Source organism: Dermacentor albipictus, chromosome 9 (assembly GCF_038994185.2).
Source record: "Dermacentor albipictus isolate Rhodes 1998 colony chromosome 9, USDA_Dalb.pri_finalv2, whole genome shotgun sequence".
Taxonomy (NCBI): Eukaryota; Metazoa; Arthropoda; class Arachnida; order Ixodida; family Ixodidae; genus Dermacentor; species Dermacentor albipictus.
In genome coordinates, this window is record NC_091829.1 from 83,988,523 (window position 1) to 84,009,644 (window position 21,122).

The 21,122-nt window shown below is 45.2% G+C and overlaps 1 protein-coding gene across 12 annotated transcripts in view; it reads right to left on the bottom strand.

Annotated features, from left to right (window-relative positions):
* Positions 1–945: 945 nt before the first annotated feature.
* The window catches only part of heph (polypyrimidine tract-binding protein 1 heph), a 163,239-nt gene continuing 143,062 nt past the window's right edge, over positions 946–21,122 (bottom strand). For all 12 annotated transcript variants that reach the window (XM_065453829.1, XM_065453821.1, XM_065453823.1 and 9 more), the window contains 6 exons: positions 16,126–16,159; positions 8,763–8,855; positions 7,235–7,451; positions 6,771–6,848; positions 5,627–5,690; positions 946–4,624 (listed from right to left, as the gene is read on the bottom strand). In XM_065453829.1, the coding sequence (XP_065309901.1) occupies positions 4,556–4,624; positions 5,627–5,690; positions 6,771–6,848; positions 7,235–7,451; positions 8,763–8,855; positions 16,126–16,159 (555 nt within the window). In that variant the 3' untranslated portion in view covers positions 946–4,555. The remainder of the gene's footprint in view (positions 4,625–5,626; positions 5,691–6,770; positions 6,849–7,234; positions 7,452–8,762; positions 8,856–16,125; positions 16,160–21,122) is intronic.

Sequence of the window (21,122 nt, forward strand, 5' to 3'; positions counted from 1 at the left end):
AGCAAACGGCACCGTCTCGCAGAACAGAAATCGGCACTTCCAGAATTGCGACGGCTGTTCGCAGGAAGTAATATCGCATTAAGCACAATGTGTTTAAATGGGCTTAACTGCATAAAAAGGCTGTGAATCTGTCAATGTCTTGGACTGCTCCTTTTATGGCCGTCCCTTTGAAGAAACTAGCAATTGGTGCAAAAAGATGTTTCCACAGAATTCTCAAAAGTTAAAGACAACAAAAGAAAGCGCACACGCCCGAGAAAGTGACGCAAAGTGCTGCATCATACCTCGACATTCCTCAGTGCATGCAAGTTTTACGTGGAAAGGCTACGATGTTGCACACCGATGTCACACATCAACTAAACTACCAAGAGGTATGTTTTGCCCCACAACGTGTACAGCAAGTTTTTTGCAACGCAGAACCATCTAATTCACTAAACCCTTCCACTGCGTCTGTCTGCAGTGAGCACACAGTCGTTTCAATTAAAGGCATTGGTGAAGACTGTGCGCTTTGAGGAACACATGAATGCTCGTAACATGTTTTGCAGAAAGCCAAATGATGCCTGCCACCGACTCTAGTACGGTGAACAATGGGTTGTATAAATGCACGTACCCATGAGAGCCCGAGGCCACAGTCACCGACTGGTCACAGGCGGCGCATCAATTTTTGTTTAGCAGAATGGCCTGGAACACCCAGCGAACTTCTGTGGGGCCCAGCAATACACGTGGGTGCCTCAGAAATAACTCGGCAAAGGTTTCTCCGCCGACAAAAAAAAAATTCTATGTGCAACGGTGCTCGCACAGTTATAGCAGTTCCTAAAACGTGCTCCCATGCCTGGAGCAAATTGTAAATCTATTCACCAAAGCACATCATTACCAAAACTCCAAGGGGCAATCAAATAAAAGCAAAGTGCAGGTTTTTCAAAAAGAATAGGAAGATTTTGCTGTACCTCGTAAAAAGAAGAAATCAACATGTTTATTCACCAAAATACTCGCTTTTTCACTTCTATAAAAATAAACACATGAATCCTCCCAGTACTCTCCAACAAGAGAGCATGATGCTGAATGAACAAAAACAAAATGATACAATATAAAAAAAAAGTGATGTGTGGGAGGGGATGTTATTTTGTTCAAGTCAGATCTGCCTGGGCCACAATGGCTTGAGGGAGGGGGAGAGTGTTGTCGTAGTGTGAAACAGTAAGAGAGGCAGATTATTATGTTAACACAACCACCAAAGACACTAAAAATAAAATACAGATAAGGAAAGAGAGGATAAAAAAATTGTGTAAACATTTCAGAAAGCAAGCTACATATGAAAGGGATGTTCACAAGAATATGCGCTGGGTGGGTATCAACCTATCAGGAGGAACCAAATCCAAACCTCCGAAAAAGTGGTAGAGAAAAAAATAAGGAAAAATAAACACACAGCGGGGCTAAAACAGAAAAACTTGGAATGCTAGAAAACTCCTGGCATTTGGAGCGACAAAGCCGTTGCTCTTGCGTGCTTTGAATTGAAAGAACAGGCCAGACAAAATGCGGCGGGCTTTCTTCCAAGGCAACGAAAACAGCCAACGTAATGGTACTGGTTACTCATCGCAACAGGACCAGTAATTGTCCCCTGCACCTTAACTTACTTGATTCACTGACCCAAAGCTACACACAAAGCCTTTCTATTTAGGTTTTTCAAAGCCTATGCCCCTCATAAGGCTCTTAATGTTCAATTAACCCCAATACGTTGGACCGGACGATACAGCTGAGCCACAGAAGCACTGTAGCACCTGAAAAATGACAGGGAGAATGGGCAGCAGAGCTTGCGCAAACACTTGCAACTAGGCTGAAATATGTATGGTATACAGAGGGTTTCAGGGTGCAAGAAAAACAGGGCGAGCATGGAGGAGTGGAGCTTTATTACACAGAAGGAAAAAAAAAAAAAGAACAGAAAGCACAGGCAAAAGTGAAAAGCCATGCGACCTATGGGTTGGTCCCCAGGCAAAGGAAAAAGTTAAGCCACAGCGTTTACAGCAGAGGAAACAAAAGTATCAAAATACTGAACAGGAGATAAGTGTAGGAGGCACCCAAAGTTCCAAGCCTAGTGGCAATGAAAAGGTGCAACATATCAAAGGCACAAGACAGGAAAAAAAAAAGAAAAAGAAAGAAAGACCCAGTAAACCACAGACTATGTACCAGTTGCAGATAAAGCAAGAGGCTAGCAAACCTGCAACCAAGCTCTTCGCGTACACACACTGTGAAACTGCACTTTGTAGGAAATCATAAACAAAGAACTCGGTAGATACAGAGTAATAAGGAAACCAAGCGAACCAGGACGATGGCAAGACATTTGCACGTCCCTTATCTAGGCTAAACATTGATAATACACTAGAGAGAGAATGATGTGCTAAGATAATGTAGTAAACAGCGACAAAGCTCGGCGACATGGCAAAGACCACACGGCAACAGCAACGGCTTTTTCCCTGCGCTACACAGAAATAAGAATGAAAATAAAGGTGTTTAACTAAAAACAGTGCATTCAATGGGTAGGGTAAATGAGAAGGCAGGGAGGTGGAAATGTCCCGTTTTAGGGAAGGAAAAAAAAAAGTGTCAGGAGCGCACATCGCCAGTTTGCACACGTGACACCAGCACCAGTGCTCGAGTAGCGCCAGAAGTGAGGCTGCCACTGCAATTTCAATATTGTAGAATCCAATGCATTTCGTGCCAGCAAGCCAGCATAAGCCAATGTCGGGTCATGAGGTGTCCCAATGTTGGGCTAACATTGGTCCCGTTTTCAGTGCTGCTGAGGTGGGCGATGGCAAACAAAACAAGGGGGTGGGGGGGAGACGAGCTCTTGCTGTTGGCAAAGCTTGCCGAAGGGGACATCTTGCCACCACACTGCTCACAGCAGTGTTTCTCGAGGATGAAGAACAAAGGCATGGTATAAAAATAGGTGCTTGCGAAGAGCTTGGCTCTCTGCACTATCCGATGCTTACATTACAGCTTAAAGCTATACACCACAATCTAGACCCAGCTAGAGCCCTCGGCTTTCGAAAAAGCCCATGAGCGACAGCAGGTTTGTTGGTGAGCAGCCCAGAACAGTTGATGCTAAGAAGCTCCCCCCCCAAAACCCCTCCACAGCACTGGAGACACAGACGACGGGCAGAACACAGGCTAAGCATCTGAGTGCCAGGTGTACGCAGTGTGCAAGTCAGTCCAGGAGAGACATTCAATGCGCCTCCTTTAATTAGTCCAGTTCCATCAACAGGTGTGCAACCACTTATGCGCCTGCCGCTGCTAACACACCAATCTACTGTGGTGAATAGACAAGGCTGCATGATGGAAGAGCACCTTTTCAAAGGTCGGTACTGCCTGTGTTTTGGTAAAAGGCTTCTCCAAACTCGACACACACTTGGCTGGCCACAAAAAGGGACAATGATCTGCATGCGGGCCAAATGAAAATATCCGTGTTCTGTTTACGACTTCGGAAATGAAAGAGCAGTGCAGGCAACATGAGACGCAGAGACTGACAGGCATTTGACATTTCCCTTGTCCCACCAGCAGACCCGCTTATTCCTTTCCAAGGCGCCAAACCACAACAAGGCTCAACTGGCAATTGATGACCTACCAGAGGTACCCGTCTTGCACACTGCACACAGTGACAAACAACTCGGTGAACTGCACACTCCTTCTGCACGCAAGCGTCGTAACTGTAAAATGTGCCAAAACTAGCATGAAGCCAAAAAAAAAAGAAGAAAGATAATAATAATAATAACCACAACTCAAAACCACCAAGTGGAGCAGGAATAAGAGACTCAGCAAGGCTGATATTTAGGTGCATGGTTTTCTAGATGATCTCTCAACATGTTGAGAAAGGCAATGAAAAGGGGTGTAGGGAGGATGGATGCCGAGAGGACTCGTTACTCATGTTGCTGCTTGTGATTTCAATCCAACCGCAGGAAAACAAAGGGAAAAAAAAGGGGGGGGGGGCAGTCTGCAGACCCGCCGCAGACTACTCTTAATAACGATGCACACTTGTCTCAATAAGAGCTAAAAAAAAAAAAGTGGGGCTAAACTAAAGGCAGTAGAAGTGCAGCACCGTTCCACATGACACACGAAAAATGCCTCCTCTTCGGCACACGCAACACTTGGTTTGCAAAAGTCAGGCTCAGCCTTTTTTTACATACAGATGAGGTGCAGCCACCACTTCTCAAATCGAAAAGACAAAAAAGAAGAAGTTGAAACGTAAAATTTGACCCCCTCCCTGTGCAGATTAACCCTGCCGCGTTTTGACATCCTGCACGAGGATGTCACAACAGATGCGTGCCTGGCGGCATGGCGCGCTTGTGCACTGTGGTCCTTTTTGAAACGGGACGATGCCTTGCTCCACTTGCCGTGGCAATGTTTGCTGTGCCTTCTGTCGCACGTTTTTCTGCTTTTTTTGGGTCCCACTTTGCTGTTGCTGCTTCTCAGCAGTCTCGGCCACTTCCGTCACCAGACCCGTCCACCCTCTTTCACCGGTCGTGTAAGCTCCGAGAGGCGCCAAAGGAGGAAGGGCTTGGACGGGGCCAGCTCAGATTGTCGACTTGGAGAAGGAGACCCGCAGGTGATTGGAATCGCTCAGCTGGTAGTTGTGCATTTTCTGGAACACAAGAGGCAAGTGAGAAATGTACAATGCACAAACATTGCAGAACAGCCAAGTACAGTGCTCAATCCCGCTAAAGCAATACAAAGGTGAAACAAAATCTGTTTAGACAGGTAAAGTATTCTTCATACTATTTTGGCAGTAATAGGTTCATTCAGTTTTTTCCCTTCAAATTCAAAGGTTCTATTTTTTACAATTTCGTGCTGAAAGCCTAGTGCTAATGCATCAGTGTGTGTCGTGGATTTCAATTCACAGTAGAACCATGGTGAAAGGTTTTTCAAGGGACTGCAGGAAAAAAAAAAAAAAAAGAAGTGACAGCAGGGAAAACGTAACAGTGAGTAAGGGTGCAAATCGTCGTAGCAGCATTAGAAACTGATTCTATAGACTGCAAGTACAGTTATTAGACGTGTCGGCACTCATACTGTGACCGGAGATGGCACAAGCATGCATGTAATTAAGGGACATGTACAATGTCCCGTAACAACGGCCACTTTACACTCTTTAATATGCTTCACCACGTAACACGGCTCTACTGCAGTGAAGTTGACTGAAGAGAAGCGGCAATTATGCAACACGGATGCAACACATTATGAAAAACAATCCTTGCAGCCCCCCCCCTCCAAACCTCCAAATGTAGCCCTGTGCCGGCAGATTTGGCCCAGTGTGCAAGCTTCCTACCAGGTCTTAACTGTTGCATACTTTCTCGGGTGCTTTGCCACTGCTCCGTGCACGTTTTCTAGTGATGCTTATGCAACGCCTAGCTTGTGCAACCTAGGTTCCTTATTGCAAACTTCGGTCACTTGTTGCAATGCATTGATAGCTTGTTGTAACGTGCGAGAGCAAATTTCCCTCTGCACTGCTGCACTTACATGACTCGCATTCAAACGCAACGTACAAGATGCAAGAACATTACAGAACAGCAACATATCAAATGTCAACATAATAGGACATGTGATTCTATGCTGGTCACGACATTAAAAACAGTGAAGTCAAACTTACGATGAGTGCCGTGACAGCTTCTTCGACAGAGGCCATCTGGATAAGTGCCATTTTTCTGTCTTTCCTGGAAAAAAATCAAACAGCCCTATTTCAAGGATAGCTCCAATAGTGCAATAAAACAAGCTGCACCGTGATCCCTAAACAAACTGCAGTAGGATATTTGTTAGCAATAACCCGCAGCAAAAATTTTGAATACGCTTAAGCTTCCTCTTGAACAGTGGAATGTGATAGCATTTAAAGATCCCCGAGTGCTTCTCACGCTATGCACGAAGGCAAGCTTTCTGGTAGAAACATGGTGGTGTCTTGCGAGGACCACGAAATGTGCAGACGCAAGTGCCATCTGGATGGTGTGTGGAAGGAACCGAGCAGGGCGCACCGCTCTATGAATGGTAAACACGCTGGAGAAGGGATTTGTGTTTGAGTTCCCACTTAACAGAGTTATGTTTTCTTCTACGTTCCAATTACAATTCAATGCCATCATGTCTGCACAGCTTGCGTGTAGGTGGTACTTTACAATTTTTCTCATGCATTATACTTTGAGAATTTCAATTAGTTTAGTAAAACCTCAGCACCCAGTGGAGGGCCTGTGTGGTTCGGTATGCGTGGTTCGGAATGATATTTCGCCCACAAGACAGTCTGCGCTGGACGCAGACACCAAATTTCTTGCGACATGGGGCTCTTAATTCTACCGCGTTAAAAACAAAGAGCTAACATGCAGGACGGCATGAGAGAGGCAACATTACAAAAATGGGAAAGAGAAAAGGGAAAAAGTAAGGAACGAAAAGGAGCTAGTATTTCTGAACCCTAGAGGGTGAAAGTGACTTTTAAACGCTGCAACTGAGAAACCCACTGAGGTTGACTCAAGATGCATTTAGCCAAAAGAGAACAATCCTTATAGGGTAGCTAAATGAGTTGTATGCATTGCCCACCTATAACATACTACGCAGTAGTCAGACATTGGTCAAGCACCTTCTCCTTAAGCATGTGTGCACCCGTTGATGTTATGAAATACAACATCTCAGATTTAAAAAAGAAAAGAAATAAAAAAGCACGCAACTTCCAGTGTCACCAGCAGTTCTATCAGGATAATCCAGCCTGCAAAAAGTGGGAGAGAAAGGAACAAGAGTGGGTGGAGACAACTTACGGGAAGAACTTGAATGCCACCACTGTGCCGCCGGTTTGCGTGAATGCCTCCCGGATCTGCTCTTCAGACACTGTTGGCCTGCACAGCAAAATGAGGGGAGATGGCAGCCCATGATATCAGCACACTAATTAGGCCCCATTATATATATGCTGGTCCTGGACTCGCAAAAGCCATCAATAAAACATAACACGGTGACTGTACATAAACAAACTTGAGACTGTGAAAGATGTCATCTACATCACTGTAGCACGGAGCTGCAAAGGAAGCTACACCTTTTCCTTTCATGAACTTTTCTCTACCTTGCAAGCTTCAGCAGAACTGATTTGCCAAACTTGAGACTACATTAAAACATAACAGAGCTGCAGATTCGCTTAGCACAGACAAGAAGGCACGCCACAGAACTGATGCAAGTGCTATAACAAGCTTTGTGTCCCCATTCAAGTGAATCAGCGAGGCCGGCTTACGGGATGTTGGAGAGGTGGAGGGTGGCCGAGGGTGGGTAGATGTTCTGGTAGTTCTTGGAGCCAGGCTTCTTGAAACGGTGCAGGGGAGAGTTGATGTAGTCCTTGGTGAGGCCAGCGTCTGGCTGCCCATCCTTGGGCAGCTGCACTATGTGATGTTTGGACGGCGTCACCCGGATGGGCTTCCCGTACACCTTGAGCTTGTCCAGGTGGCTCATGGCTGCCCGCCAGAGAGAAAAGCATGTCACAGGTAAGCAAGAGTCTCAGGTCGCAGCCAAGCCATGCCCGACGAATAATTTAGTTAGAGTGATTGCCACACCACATAAAACCAATCCAAGCTCTGCTAAAAAGTGCGCCTACAGTGCGTTTGCGGCAGCAGGCAAAGGTAGCGGGATTCTTTCGCATTCCACGAAATCAAAGCTTTGGCCGGCACTTCATTTCCATAATGGAATTACTGCTACGCCTTTTATATGTAAGCAGATGTACTGTCATGGAAAAATGAAATGTGAATAAGAAATCGCAAAGTAAAACGCCTTTCTCAAGTAATAACTCGCTGGCATGATCTCACGCCGCTACTTATCCGGTTTCCAAAGATGGCATAAGGCTCACACTAAGCTTGAAGCCAAAATTATGCAGACATTGCATATTGGCAAAAATAGACAGGAAAAATTGCATCCTGTTAGCCTGAACTTGTTTAACTACCATATAGCCACATACCTTATCTCTTTCTATGTATTGGATAATGAAGTGGTTTACCTCTACTCAGGAAATAATTACATGAAGGCACTATCAGCATAAATTTAAACTCAAGCTAGTCCAACGATACTCCAATGCGTTATTTTGTTTCTCGTTTAGGTTAAACTGAGCACGGCTGTAACAGTGGCTTAATTCAGACTTTAAAACATACACAGGGCATTAATTACATGCATGTACAATTAAGGAATATATACTCTGTCCCGTGGCAGTTGCCCGTTCCCACTCTTGATATGCTATGCTTCACTGCAATACACTGCACCTGCTTGACCGTGTAACACTACTGTACAGCGGCGAAGCTGACTTTCGGGAATCTACATATGCAACATTTTGCCTAATTCTGCACTTCAAAGATATCGGTGAGGATTACAAGGGTGGAGTTGGCGCAATTGCTGGCAGCGGCAAATTCTTTCAATGAAAGTCACGGCACCTAACAGCGAGAAGCTTGGCAGCGAACGTCTGAAGCAGCTAGACCTATATAATGTCAAACCAACTAGCCCAACAGCTTACTGTTCTAGAGCTAGGACTAGCGTTGCCACAATGGCGGCGGTGGCTTCGATTATTGACTACGAGGTATGTGGCGGTTCCACGAAGGCGTCCGAATTATCAGGCGTGTCCGAAAAATCAGTCACTGACAATAATTACACCTAACAGGCGTTTGTTACAGTACACGTTACAATTTATGCCAACGATACATGAGCCAAACCAGAGACCACAGTGGCAACAAGATAATGAAGCACTGCACTTACGGGGAAAAAAAAGTTAAAAAGGTTCTCACCCAACTGTGCTTGCTGTGGCTCAGCCATCTGAATGAGAGCGCTATCCTTCTTGTTGAAGAGGATCTTCACCCTGATCACGTCGCCATACACGCCTATTCAAAGGTTCAAAGAAAAGGGGAGGAGAAAAAAAAATATTGGTAGGCACACGTCGAGAAACCACTGAAAATTGTAGTGCTACACAGCCTTGTATGCATCTCTGCATGTTTACAACGAAAGCACCAAAAATACACACGCTGCAAGCGCCAGGAACCGTCCCTTACTGCGACACCAGGAACACAAGCGGCTGAAGGCGGTGCAACAAAAGGTACAAAGGTTGCACCAAAATTTACAATGCATTTACAATGCCTGTGGAGTTTCCCAATACTCTCGCCCACACAGCCTGCACTGAGAAATCGGGTATGAAGTGACAGCGCAGGCTATATGGAAGTCTGAACTTCAGGTGCCACTCAACTGCACTGCAGTGCATTGTTGTAGTGCCATACTTCACTTTTTGCCCATAATGGTGCTAGATTGCTTTATTAACGATTTGAACATTGTTGCGTGTGATTATCGGCACCAATTACAACCCCCCTGTAGCAGAGATGAACTTACAGGAGCAAATATGTACAAGAATATTGTTCTCTATCTCCACTTGTACCAACACCAACTAATGCTGCAAACATAACCAACATAGTGATTCACCTGCAATTCAAAGGCTTAAGTGACAATTTTCTTTTTTCGCTAACAGTTTGGGACTCAAATGCACGCTGTTATTCAAGTTCTCCAGTCTGTCAGTAACTGTCACAAACTGCTGGACATCACAATAACGATGAACCTGATCTGAGAGAAATCTCACAGGATACCATATGCTCAATCTTAGTGCAGTCAACGACACAAGGTACTCCTTGGTCAGTTTGAGCAGCAGGAGTGAAGGCGAATTACAGGAGCACAGCCCTAAAAGCATTACACAACACACCACAGCTACACATGGGACAAGCTATGGACGCGTTTCCAGCACTTCCGTCACACGATGTCACACCTCGCGCCCAAGCTTTTGAGTGAGAAAGCAGCTGCACAGGGTGGCCAGCTAAGATAGCACACCAAGAAAACAAACATGCTCTTCCGACTAAAGCTGGCCAAGGCCAAAACTAACTGGCACTCCAGTTGTTTCAATATTGGTTTAACCAGCACTGCTGACATGTTCAGAGAACCGTATGTTGAAAGTGAGAAACTTCATAGCAACGTACTTTATCCCAGAGTAACATGCTGCACCACTGGCACTTTGTCAGTCGAGTGCGCGCAGAACCAACAAACATACAAAGCTTAAGCACTTTACATTAGCACCACCATGATGGAATTCCTTTAACCTAGCTCCCAAAGAATGACTGAAAGAGCAGATGAAGCAGGTGTCAGCTGCGTCATCAGCCGAACGTTTTGATACAGCACTCATAGGTGTTCACACTTGCCCGATGTAAAATTCATGGCGTCACGGGCCCATAGCAACAAATTTACGATACTTGAGGAGAGTGCAATATATGCTACGTAGCATACGAAGAACATATGTTTACAATGTTCTGACTATCGTGGTTGACGGAGGTGCACTCACGCGATACTGTACTAGCAGACAGCCTCACAATCACCTATTAATGTGGCCGAACACACGCTTGTCCCAAGTGAGAGCCGCAATGGTCAATGCAAGACATCATAAACATGAGGTTGTTACCATGCAAACTGCTTGGAGCACATCACCTAGCAGTACTGCACACATTTCGAGATTGAAGGTACACAATGCTCCGATATTTAACACCAACAGTTCAACAAACTTCGAAAAAAGAAACATCTTCCCTTTCTTTCATAAAATTATATTTCATTTTACATTTTCCTTTATGTAAATTTTGCATGCAAATTTTTGATGCACATCACAGTTTCTCAGGAGGCTAACATCCCATCCACACTTACTGAAAAGGCAGTCGAAGATTGGTACCGTAAGTTCAACAATAAAAGCTTGCATTGCAAGCCGGGGAACCAGTTTTCAGACAAGATTTTCCCTAGCATCTTTGCAATGTCTTTAAAATGCTTAGAATTTCAATTAACTATTGACTGGTTCTCATTGCTAGCTAGAGAAATTCTGCTTCTACTGCTGCTAGAATGTACGGCGCTTTTAAAGTATGCGCAACTTTTTCAATACGTGATTCAGTAGTGGATTTACAAAGACAGTAGCTGGTGGTGAAGGAAAACCGTCACCAATTCTTTCCAGCCCGGGGTGGTTATTCTCGGGCAATCCTTTCTGCAAGATTTTGCACAACTCTGCACTGGATGCATCAGCGTATGTATGTGAATAACAGTGTTTCTGGTTCTGTGCCAAGTTCGCTATCTTTGAACAGTGTCAGAAATGCATTCGACTATGTACTTTGCGTATACTACAAACACATTCTGCCAAGTGAGCACTTGAGAATATGCACAAGTGAGCCAGCCCTTGCGGATACCACCCCGGGGTCACTAACGATTCCACCCGTCTATAAATGCGCCATTTCGCCAGCATTTTCTAGAGCTTGCAGCAACTGGTTAGTGGAAAGTGCAAGGGAAAACGAAATGAGCAGCTGAAAAGAGCATTGTAAGCAACATCTCTTCGCAGACAGAAAAATATGAGGCATTACAACTACAGTCAAACCTCAATACAGTCGAACCCGGCTATATCGAACTCGCAAAAAAACGCCTATCAGTTCGATATAGAGCATAATTCGATATAAGCCTGCTAAATAATTGGATGCCATAAAAGCACATACCATTTATGAAATCACTTTATTGATGAAACTAGCTTCGTTTCGCACGAAATAGACCTGCATTTTCTTCTGCTTGGGCAATTTCGCTGCGTGCGAGGCACGCACTTCCCCACGTTGTCTAAGGAGTCGGAGCAGCTGAGGCCGCAACATTCCGCCTTCGCGCAGAAGCACCGGACTAGTGCGAGCGCACCAATCGCTTCGGAGGATGTGGGCCAAAGACGGTCGTTGCTTTCCTCGTTGTGCCCATTTTCACTTGTGCTCGGCACGATGCCGGCAATGTAGTCTTTGTTTCCGGGCTCTCCTGTGGTCGCAACACCATCATTTGCGCTCACAAACTCGTCCACCGTTGATTTGTCAACAGCTTCCGGAAATTCTGACACCTCGCTCCAAACTTCGGCAACGACAACGGCTTCATCGCATTAATCAGAATTTACAGTCATCACCGAGCACGCGGAAGTCGGTACGGCTTAAGCAATTTCGGATGAACCACTCGTACACGGCCGCGCGTACGCGTTGGGCGCCACAGGCACCGGGTCGTGAGTTCAGCCGCTTTAGCCCTAATCTCCCCCTTATTCTTCAAGATCGTGCTGAGAGTGCTCCTCGAAATCTTGCACGCTGCGGGGACATCCGACTTGTCACCGCGTTCGACCCGGTTTATTATTTCGAGCTTCACGATGAAAGGCGAATTCTGCCGCCTCATCACGCCAACACTGCGGGAGAACGCGCACACAATGAATCAGATAAGCAGCGAGACAACTAGCACTTTCGCCACCTTGCACGACGAGGGCACAAGAGCCTCTGATTGGCTGTCGGAGCAAGCGCTGCGGGCGGACGGGCCAGGATCATTTTTTTGTAGGGTGGTGTCGGCGGCTCCGAGGTAGCGCAGTCACGTAGGGAGAGCGGTTGGATGGAGCCGCGCCGCCGGGTTTTCCCTTCACCGCGAGGGAAAGCCAACTTCCGGGGGCACTTTTCGCCGTTTGACGTTCGATATATAGGGAGTCGCTACTAGTTTTGTTCGATGTATGCGTAATTTTTGCTATATATACTCATTGTAACTATACCGTGTCCAGAAATTGTTCGATATATGGAATAATTCGATGTAAACGGGTTCGATATAGTCGGGTTCGACTGTATAACAAACACGAATATAATGAATTATCACATATAACGAAGTAAGTAAATATAAGGCCTCCAATGTCAGTGGGCAGCGAATACACACTGAAAACTAATATTGGATATAACGAGTCTATTTTATTGTCAGATGCGGCTTCGTTATAACGAGGTTCAACTGCATGCGATTCTTTGGCAGAATTTAGCAGAAAAAAAAAAAAAAGCAGTGACCATGAGCAGTGTAACCAGAACCTGCACACTGCCAATTGCCACAGACACTACTGGACAGCCCTGAAAATTTGAAAACAGTATTTACTGCGCATGTTACTTTATTAACTGTGTTGCACATGGTGACAGCCACTTTTCGTATCATCAAAAAAAAAAGAAAAAGTGTTGGGGAGGTATTTAAGTACACAGATTGTGCGAAGTATAGAACTGCAAAGGTGGCCCAGACATTGTTGCAGGCTCTGATGGAGGTCAGAAAACCACCGAAGCTGGAAACGGGCATAAGATGTCTGCTGCAGACTGTCAGCACCATCTGCCTCATGGAGTCAGTTGTTGAGCCTTTTCTATAGTGAAGTAAGTCCCCTCACCAAGTTTTGCCTCAACTACTTTTCACTTGAGTGCATACAGACCTCACAGCTGTTAGTAACATTGCTGCATAATATGCCAAATGCAATAACCACTGTGCACCCTTTTCTTTATCTTTTTTCATTCTTTCTTTCTATTATTATTATTTTTTAAATTCAGTACAAATGAGTCACACTTAAGAAAGAGCACTGTCCACAGACAGAGGCAGGGGAGCTCACGAATCAGTGCATGCAACTTAATTTTTAATTTCGACAGTTTTAGCCCTGTGTTGCACATGATGCCATACTGTGATATCTTACTGCGAGATGCCCTGCGCACCTGGGCATCTTACAGTGCAGACTAATGTGGCAGCTACCGCCGGTTAAAATAACCACGAAATTGTGTTAACATGGTGGCAGCGTCCAGGCTACCCCACTACAATCATTCCCCCTTCCCTACTTGCTTCTCACTGTAGCAACTAAACGATGTCAGCCTTTGTATAGCCTCATCTCATGCTGACAAAAATGTATTGGCAATTTGCCATTATTGCAAATGCCTCCTTGTTTCAATGCCGTTACGCCTTGGAAAACAAGTTACTGAGAGCCGCAAAGAAAATTAAGATTTTCTGCATCATTTAGCATTGAACCGGTGTTGGGCAATGTGGAGTGCTCTAAGAGCCTAATTCTTTACTGCGTCATGAATTTACTTTCCTGCTTACAAGTGATACATGATAAAGGCAATGCATGCACAGTTGGTCTCTACATCAACACAATGTTGGTATAACTTCCACATCACTATTACCTGGCAACAGCCCTTACGATAGGCTAACCCAATCATAAAGACTACATGTGCATCTTGCCCTGAATAAGTAACATGTTTCTGAATTGGAAGTTAAACCTGCAGTTCTCTTGGTTGTGCTGTGTGCCATCACAAAATATTTATTACAAGATGCTCGCAATAGGCCCAGATTTTTTGTAATGGTCCATAACGCACTAGAGGAACTATTGCTCCTGCCCCTACTCTTTACAATGCACACAAAGGCTTCAGCAGACAGGTGTGTTTGTGGCTGGCTAAGATTTGTGTACAAAAAGCTACTGGCCAAAAAAAAGGGGGGTGGGGGTAGCCTGTCTGCACTAGCTAACATGCCACCTGCAGAAAAAGTAAACAAAGAGGCAATTGCATGAAACAGTAGAAAGGAGAGAAGACCTTCCGTCTGCAACCAGTAGCAGAGACTGCAACACAAGTCAGGTGACAGCACACACACAGGAGAGCACACACACGCACTGAGAGCAAGTCTGGAAAATGAGACAGCTAAAGGGCCCTGCAACGCTCCCGAGAAAATTTGTAGGATGGCCACAGCATCATCCGGATGCCGGGATTATGTGCTCTTCTTGCAAAGGACGTGACAACGCTACGCAGCACCACGATCACTGGTTATGCAGTTTAACATTCCCACGATATCGCAATCAGTGCTAAATAACTGCGGTGTTACGTTTAACGGCCGCTTTAATTCACGCGCAGGGTGTTGCAGCCACAAGAACAACGCCATCAACGTGCCAAGCACATGATGCGCCAACGTCCAGCTCATGGCAGCTGCTGTAACCAAAGCGATGCCATGGCTAACTAGATTAGACCGAGATCAGTTTGATCTAGGAGGCCACAGTAACGCAGTGATCAAGCCAAGCAAACTTGCCAGCCATGGCATGCCGAATTCTGCGACGAAACTTCAGTGCCCTGCACCTATTGGGCGTTGCTGTTCTATGTCAAGGGAGAGTGAAACGTGGCACCCAGGGCCTTAAAAAAATTTGAGTCAGGGGTAGCTGTCATTTAGCCTAGAATTTGAAGTTTCTGCGACTCATAATTTGAGTATGTGCGCATTATTATCGTTCTTTCTCTTGCTCTTAGTTCTCTGACATGCAAAAAGGTATAGGGGGAAACAAAACGGTGGCCTTAAAGCATTGCAGGGCCCCTTTAGCTTGCAGTAAAGAAAAAAAAAAGGATAAGGAACATTACAAGACAAAATGAGCAACTCGTGAGATAAAGAAAATGGTCACAACCCAGAACGAGACCTACGCAAACCAGCCGCAGGCACATGTGTGTGCGTGCAAGTGTGTGTGAAGTCAGTCCAGCACAGACGCCAGAGAGTTCTAGCACGTTTTAGCATTCGCTGCTTCAGTAGAATATCGAGACAGAGCAGCGGACAGAGGCGGTAATGACATCTTGCAATGAGGCACTGAACTAGGCTGCTGCATTTCGTGGCTCCGCTACACTGGCGTGACGCTTGCACACAGCGATGTAGACCTGCCAATGCTGTACTGTTCACTTCCGAGCGGCGTGACGCAATAGGAGATTGTTCTGGTACACTCAAACTAGAATAAGTGATCGTGAAACGCCAGAGAAAGTGCTATTCTTCTCATATCATTTTTTTTTTTTCAATGTTGGGTTTTAACTTGCCACAGCTGTTCTACCAGGCCACGGGGGATGTTTTAATGGAGCTATGCGGATTAGTTTTTACCCAGTGGTGTTCTTTAATGCATCTGCAAAGCATTGAATGCATAACTGCTAGTGTAGAGTGCGCTGCAGTGTGCAGTGCATTGTGCATTACACTTTGTCAGAGTGAAGCCATCACGGTTGGAAATCAAAACAACCTCTGGCTCAGTTTGCATTCCGTCCCATTATGCCACTAAAACAGAATGCTAGGATGGCCACACATTGGCTAGAACACTCAATGGCATGGTAAAATCGCAGAGGGGAGAAAAATGAAGCGTACGAGAAATTAAAATCGGAGAAAAAAAAATTAAAACAATCAGAACAGTGGGAGGTAGTGAGCACAGAACCAAAAAAAAAAAGCAGCATCTGTGGGCTGCTGAGAAAAATAAACAAAGGCTTAACGAGAAGGAAATTAAAAATGAGAACGTACCAAAAAGGGTAAAGAGAGCGTCGGGCGTGACCATCTAAAAACGAGGAGGAGGAGGATGAGAAGAGGCAGGCCCCAGCAGAAGAGGGTGTGTGCGGCCAGAGGGCACCCACGGACGAAGGGAGGGTTGGTGGTTGGTGGTCGGTGGGTCGGGCCAGTGTCCCACCACAAGAGAAGCGCGCACATCCGCACGACAGCCACAGGGAGGCGGCGGCGGCAGCAGCCGTGGTTTTCAGTTTGTGTGGCAGATTTTGTTTTTTGTTGTGTTTTTTAAACAGGACAGAGAGAGGGGGGTAGAGAGAGAGAGAGAAAGAGAGAGCGGGAATGAGGAAATGACATGCATGCAGTGAAGAGGTTAATGATGTGAACAGTACAGGCAGGGATTTCATTTTGGTGCGAGGTCAGATTGAAGACCAGGTAAAGGGGTGAGAGGTATGGACAAAAGTGCAAGGTACAAGGGACAAGAACAGTCATTTAGAGGAAGAAAAAGAAAAAGAAAAAAATTATGTTGGAGATAAACAAGTTTCCGGCACAAATGTGCAAAAGCGGATAAGGAAGCAGAAAAGATATGTTAAAGATAGATGTGGGATAAGGGGGAGGGGGGTAAGAAAAAAATATAAGGCGCAGGATTAAAGAGCAGCGAGAAAAAAATTTTTTACGCAAGCAAAGGAAGAGAACAGTAAAGATGGCATAGAAAATGTCCAACATATAATGAAAGAAATACGTTTAAAAAAATTGAGAGAAAAGCAATGCCAGAGCAACACAAGTATGATGACAGGATGTGAGAAATGAAAAAAAAACAAACAGATCATAGGTACACAAATGAGAATACGTGAGTGTTGCAAAAGCATTAGTGGGATGGTCAGCACACAAAATTGGGGGGAGGGGGGGCAGTTTAGTTTGTAGTAGGCATTGTTGTTAACCGTGCAGGGGGGTGGGGATGACAGGGAAGGGCGGGTTGTGGACAGAAGATAGTGGATGGTGTAAAGGGAGAAGGGGACGGGGTCAAGAGACAGAGAAAGAGAGAGAGAGAGATACAGTGAGAGAGAGACAGCAGAGAGACAGTATTAAATAAAGGAGCAAGAGCCGAAAGAAAAGGTAGGAGTGAGAGGAAAAAAAAGAAACAAATCAACAGGTCAAAAACTGGAAAAAGGCATAAAAACCAAACAAACGCTCAGCACAAAAGAAAAAGGAGAAAAAACTGAACCGAGGCAAACAATTAACGGCAAACAGCAGCAGCAGCGAGTGGGCAGCGGCAGATAGCACGAGCTGCAGTTAACTGAAAGCATGCGACCAAAACAAGTGCAACTAGGCGGCACAGCGTGCAGCAGAAGAGCTAGGACAGCTAGGAGCGAGTGGTGCTGCACAATGCTAGGGAAAGAAAACTCCGGGGAGACCGGAGGGCACAAAGAGCAAGATAGACAGGAGCGCCAACTCAATAAAGATAGACAATTCGGTTAATTAGGCACATAATCAAGTGCTGCTGGTCCTCGCGTTCGTGTCGCACGATACTCACGCAACCACAAGTGCCGACTTCACCAAGACGCGAGAGGCAATCCTAGGCCAGGATAATGCAACGATTCCATACTCTTAGTGCTATTTCCCTTCTCCCATCGTCAATGGTCCACAAGCAGCACTGCGCCCACGTTAACAGGATTGGGCCAGCAGTGAACGGTGGATGATAACGAAGGGAACAGAATCTAGCAAAAGGAACCCTTGCATTATCTTGGCCCTGTATTTGTTACGGCATAAAAGATGTGAAACATCGTGCAGATTAAATGACTGGCGCTCTCTCCTGTACACTCACTTCTTTCTGTTTCGCATCTTTTACACCATAACCAACTAGCTCAGCGACAAGCAGTAATATGTTGCAACCCTAGATTCCTGGCTCAATATGCTGGCCGTGGCGAAACATGCCAGTGCCACCAAACAGCGGCCATGCAGCAGGGTGCTCTCCGACATCGTGTTCGTTCTAGAGCACAAACATGCTCGTAACACCTTGTTCCAACCTCGGATAACACAAAGCTTTGGCAGACCGCCAGCGTCTCTGCCAACTTGCAGCTTTGCACCTGGCCAGCAGTATAATTAGCGTGGTAATGATCAAGGCACACAGCAGCATATGAGCTCGCATTTCACCATGCTGGCATGACCCAATGAGGCTTATTCTTTACTGCCTGCCTCCGTCTGCATGCAATTTGGGGCACTAGAATCTCAAGAGACGGAGATGCAAGAGCACCACGAAGACACGCGGGAGACCGCACCAAATACAGCTAGGCAGCATCCGTCGCCAAGACATACGGTCCCCTTGCTAAATTCCTTGCAAGACAAGCGGGTCAGCGATCCTGTGCACCTTCCTCCATGGTTCAGGGTAATTTATGCACCAGTCACTTTGGGGTGCGGTAAACCCAGACATTCCACACAGCCACATGCTCCCTAACCGTCCACAATGACTGACAAAAGTGTGCTAAAGTAGTGAAGAGCCTCCACTTACCTATACATCCACTACATATTCACGCAAAAACTATAACTTAAAGAAGGTACGAACACCTACATGGCGCTTTACTTTGTAGTTTAGCAGACAGCACGTATGCAGGAATTGAAGTGTGTTGTACAGTTAAACCTTGATATAATGAAGCCGGTAAAATCAGCAATTTGCTTCGTTATATCGAAATTTCAATGTGCCGAAATTTCACCTTTTATGAGAATAAGTACAGTCATTGATTGGTTTTTCTTACATGGAAAGGGGCTGCGGAATTATGCGAATTATCGGTCAATAGAAAAAAAGCAAATTTGAATCAGAAAAAAAAAATTTGTTTCGATGGATTTGGGAGTTAGCCACGAATGATACGGTTTCATGCCCCGTCGACGATATCTTCCCATCAGTGGCACAAATGAAGGGGAGCTAGCCATGCCTTCGCATGCACTACGCCCGTGCGAATAGTGCCGCCTGCACTGGGACTACGCTATCATGAAGAGCGCCGGCAGTGGGAAGGAAATGCTCGGCCATGCCTCTCGCTCAAAGTCAAGCAAACTCGAGATTATGCAACCTACAGTACTAAACGTATGGGAAGACAGCTAACATGATGCCACACCGTCTCGGCACGCCCACTCTTTGCCTTAGTGTCTCGGTATACCTTTGCATATGAAATCGCATACAAACACGCTTCATTATATCGAGGTTTAACTGTACATATTTCATGCATACATTTCCCAATAGCCTTTATATGCTGCAGAATGCTAAGCCTTTCAAACGCCTATGTCTTGTGAAGATTTACAAAACGAGCTTACTATTCACTCCTGCATATTTAAAGCGTATATGAAAGGCCTGCACAACGCATTCTAAAGCAGACAGCTGGGCTTTTATCCCTTTTACTGAGTGTGCATTAATAGAGTGCGTTTTATCCACTTACGGATAGGTATGCAGGAATGCACACATCAGAATGCAAACCCACATCTCAAGCCAATGTGACAATCCCACATAATCGCATGGTTGCATGTAAATAAAGGAGTGTGTTGTTGTTTTGTTGGGTCAGTTGGTGAAACACAGCTATCAGAAGAGGGACCACAAATCAACACACACAAAAGAGGACACACAAGCATTGTTTGTGTTGTTTGTCCTCCGAGTATGTACCCTCATCAATTAAATTGGGTACAAGCCACTCTGCTGGCACATCAAAGGCATCATACTTGCATTTTATTTCAATAATGCTACCGCCCCCTTTCCTTTCTCTAACATTTGTATCTACGCTTATAACAAATATCGGATTTAGCATATTTCCATTTCGAATGCAGCCTCATTGTCAACAGGTCTGACAGTAGTAACACCCCCAGACTTTAAAGTACACCTTTAAGGGGAGGCGAAAAGAAACCCTTTGAGAAAAGCAAAAACAGACAAATAAAGCAGTTGGGTGCAGCTGAAATCAAAGCACAGATTAAGGAAAAAAAAGTGCAACAAAAAAGATTGTCAATGAAGGTGCCTTCTGAAATGAAAAAGAAATATGAAACAGCAGAACAGCAGGGAAGTACGGAATGGCGACAGGCATTGAGAAGTAACAGCCAAGCTGGCTTGAGAGTCAAAACAAAAAAGTGTGCAGGACAAGACTTAAAATAAGTAGGAAGCACCGAGAGGCTGAAAGTTGCGTTTGAGAACAAGTATGCGTCGTCCTCGGATATCAGTGAAGTACAGAATCTGAGAAAAGTGTGTGTATGTGTGCGCGCTCATGATAATGTGATGATGATGATTTGGGATTTTTATGGTGCAGCAGCCATGCAGTCTGTAATGCACCAAGCACACGTTTTTCGGATTAGCTTATTTGTTCAAATGCGGTAAAATGGTGTAAATGGCCAAGTCAAAATATAAAACATGAAATGTGCTAGGGTTCTTGTAGGGTTCCTGTGGCTTTTAAAAAGCTAAGGTATCTTCATACGGCACGACTGGTTCATCGCTCAATAAGAGCATGGGATGAAAAGGAATTCTTTTTTTTGTAAAAAATCTTATAATATCTTTGCCTCCATTTCTCTAATCCGGGACATGTTATTAAAATGTGTAGCACGTTTAAAAATTCACCGCAGTGTTGGCATGTTGGTTGTGGTTTGTTGTTTATTAAGTAACTATGAGTCAGCCTTTTGTGATCAATTCTTAAGCGACATAAGAGAACCTCGTAAAATCTGTCTGTGGTGACACTCAAGCGAATAACACACAAGTGAAGGCAAGGCAGAATGCCTTTCATGTGTGCAGGTCAGGTGTTCCGAAGGTATTTATTAATCACACGTAGCAGCATACCATCCTCGTTTGTGACTAATTCCAAACGTGGCCACTCTTCCAATCAAGAACACAAGAGGATAGACAGGCTTAATATGGCTGACACCAGAATGGCCCACGTGAGTCGTCCAATTTGCCGGTTAGCAAAAAGGGACTTCTGTTAAATGTGCGACACAGAGGCACAAACTCAAATGCGAACTAATCAAAAACGGCTATGTTGCGTCATTCATGCTTCTAG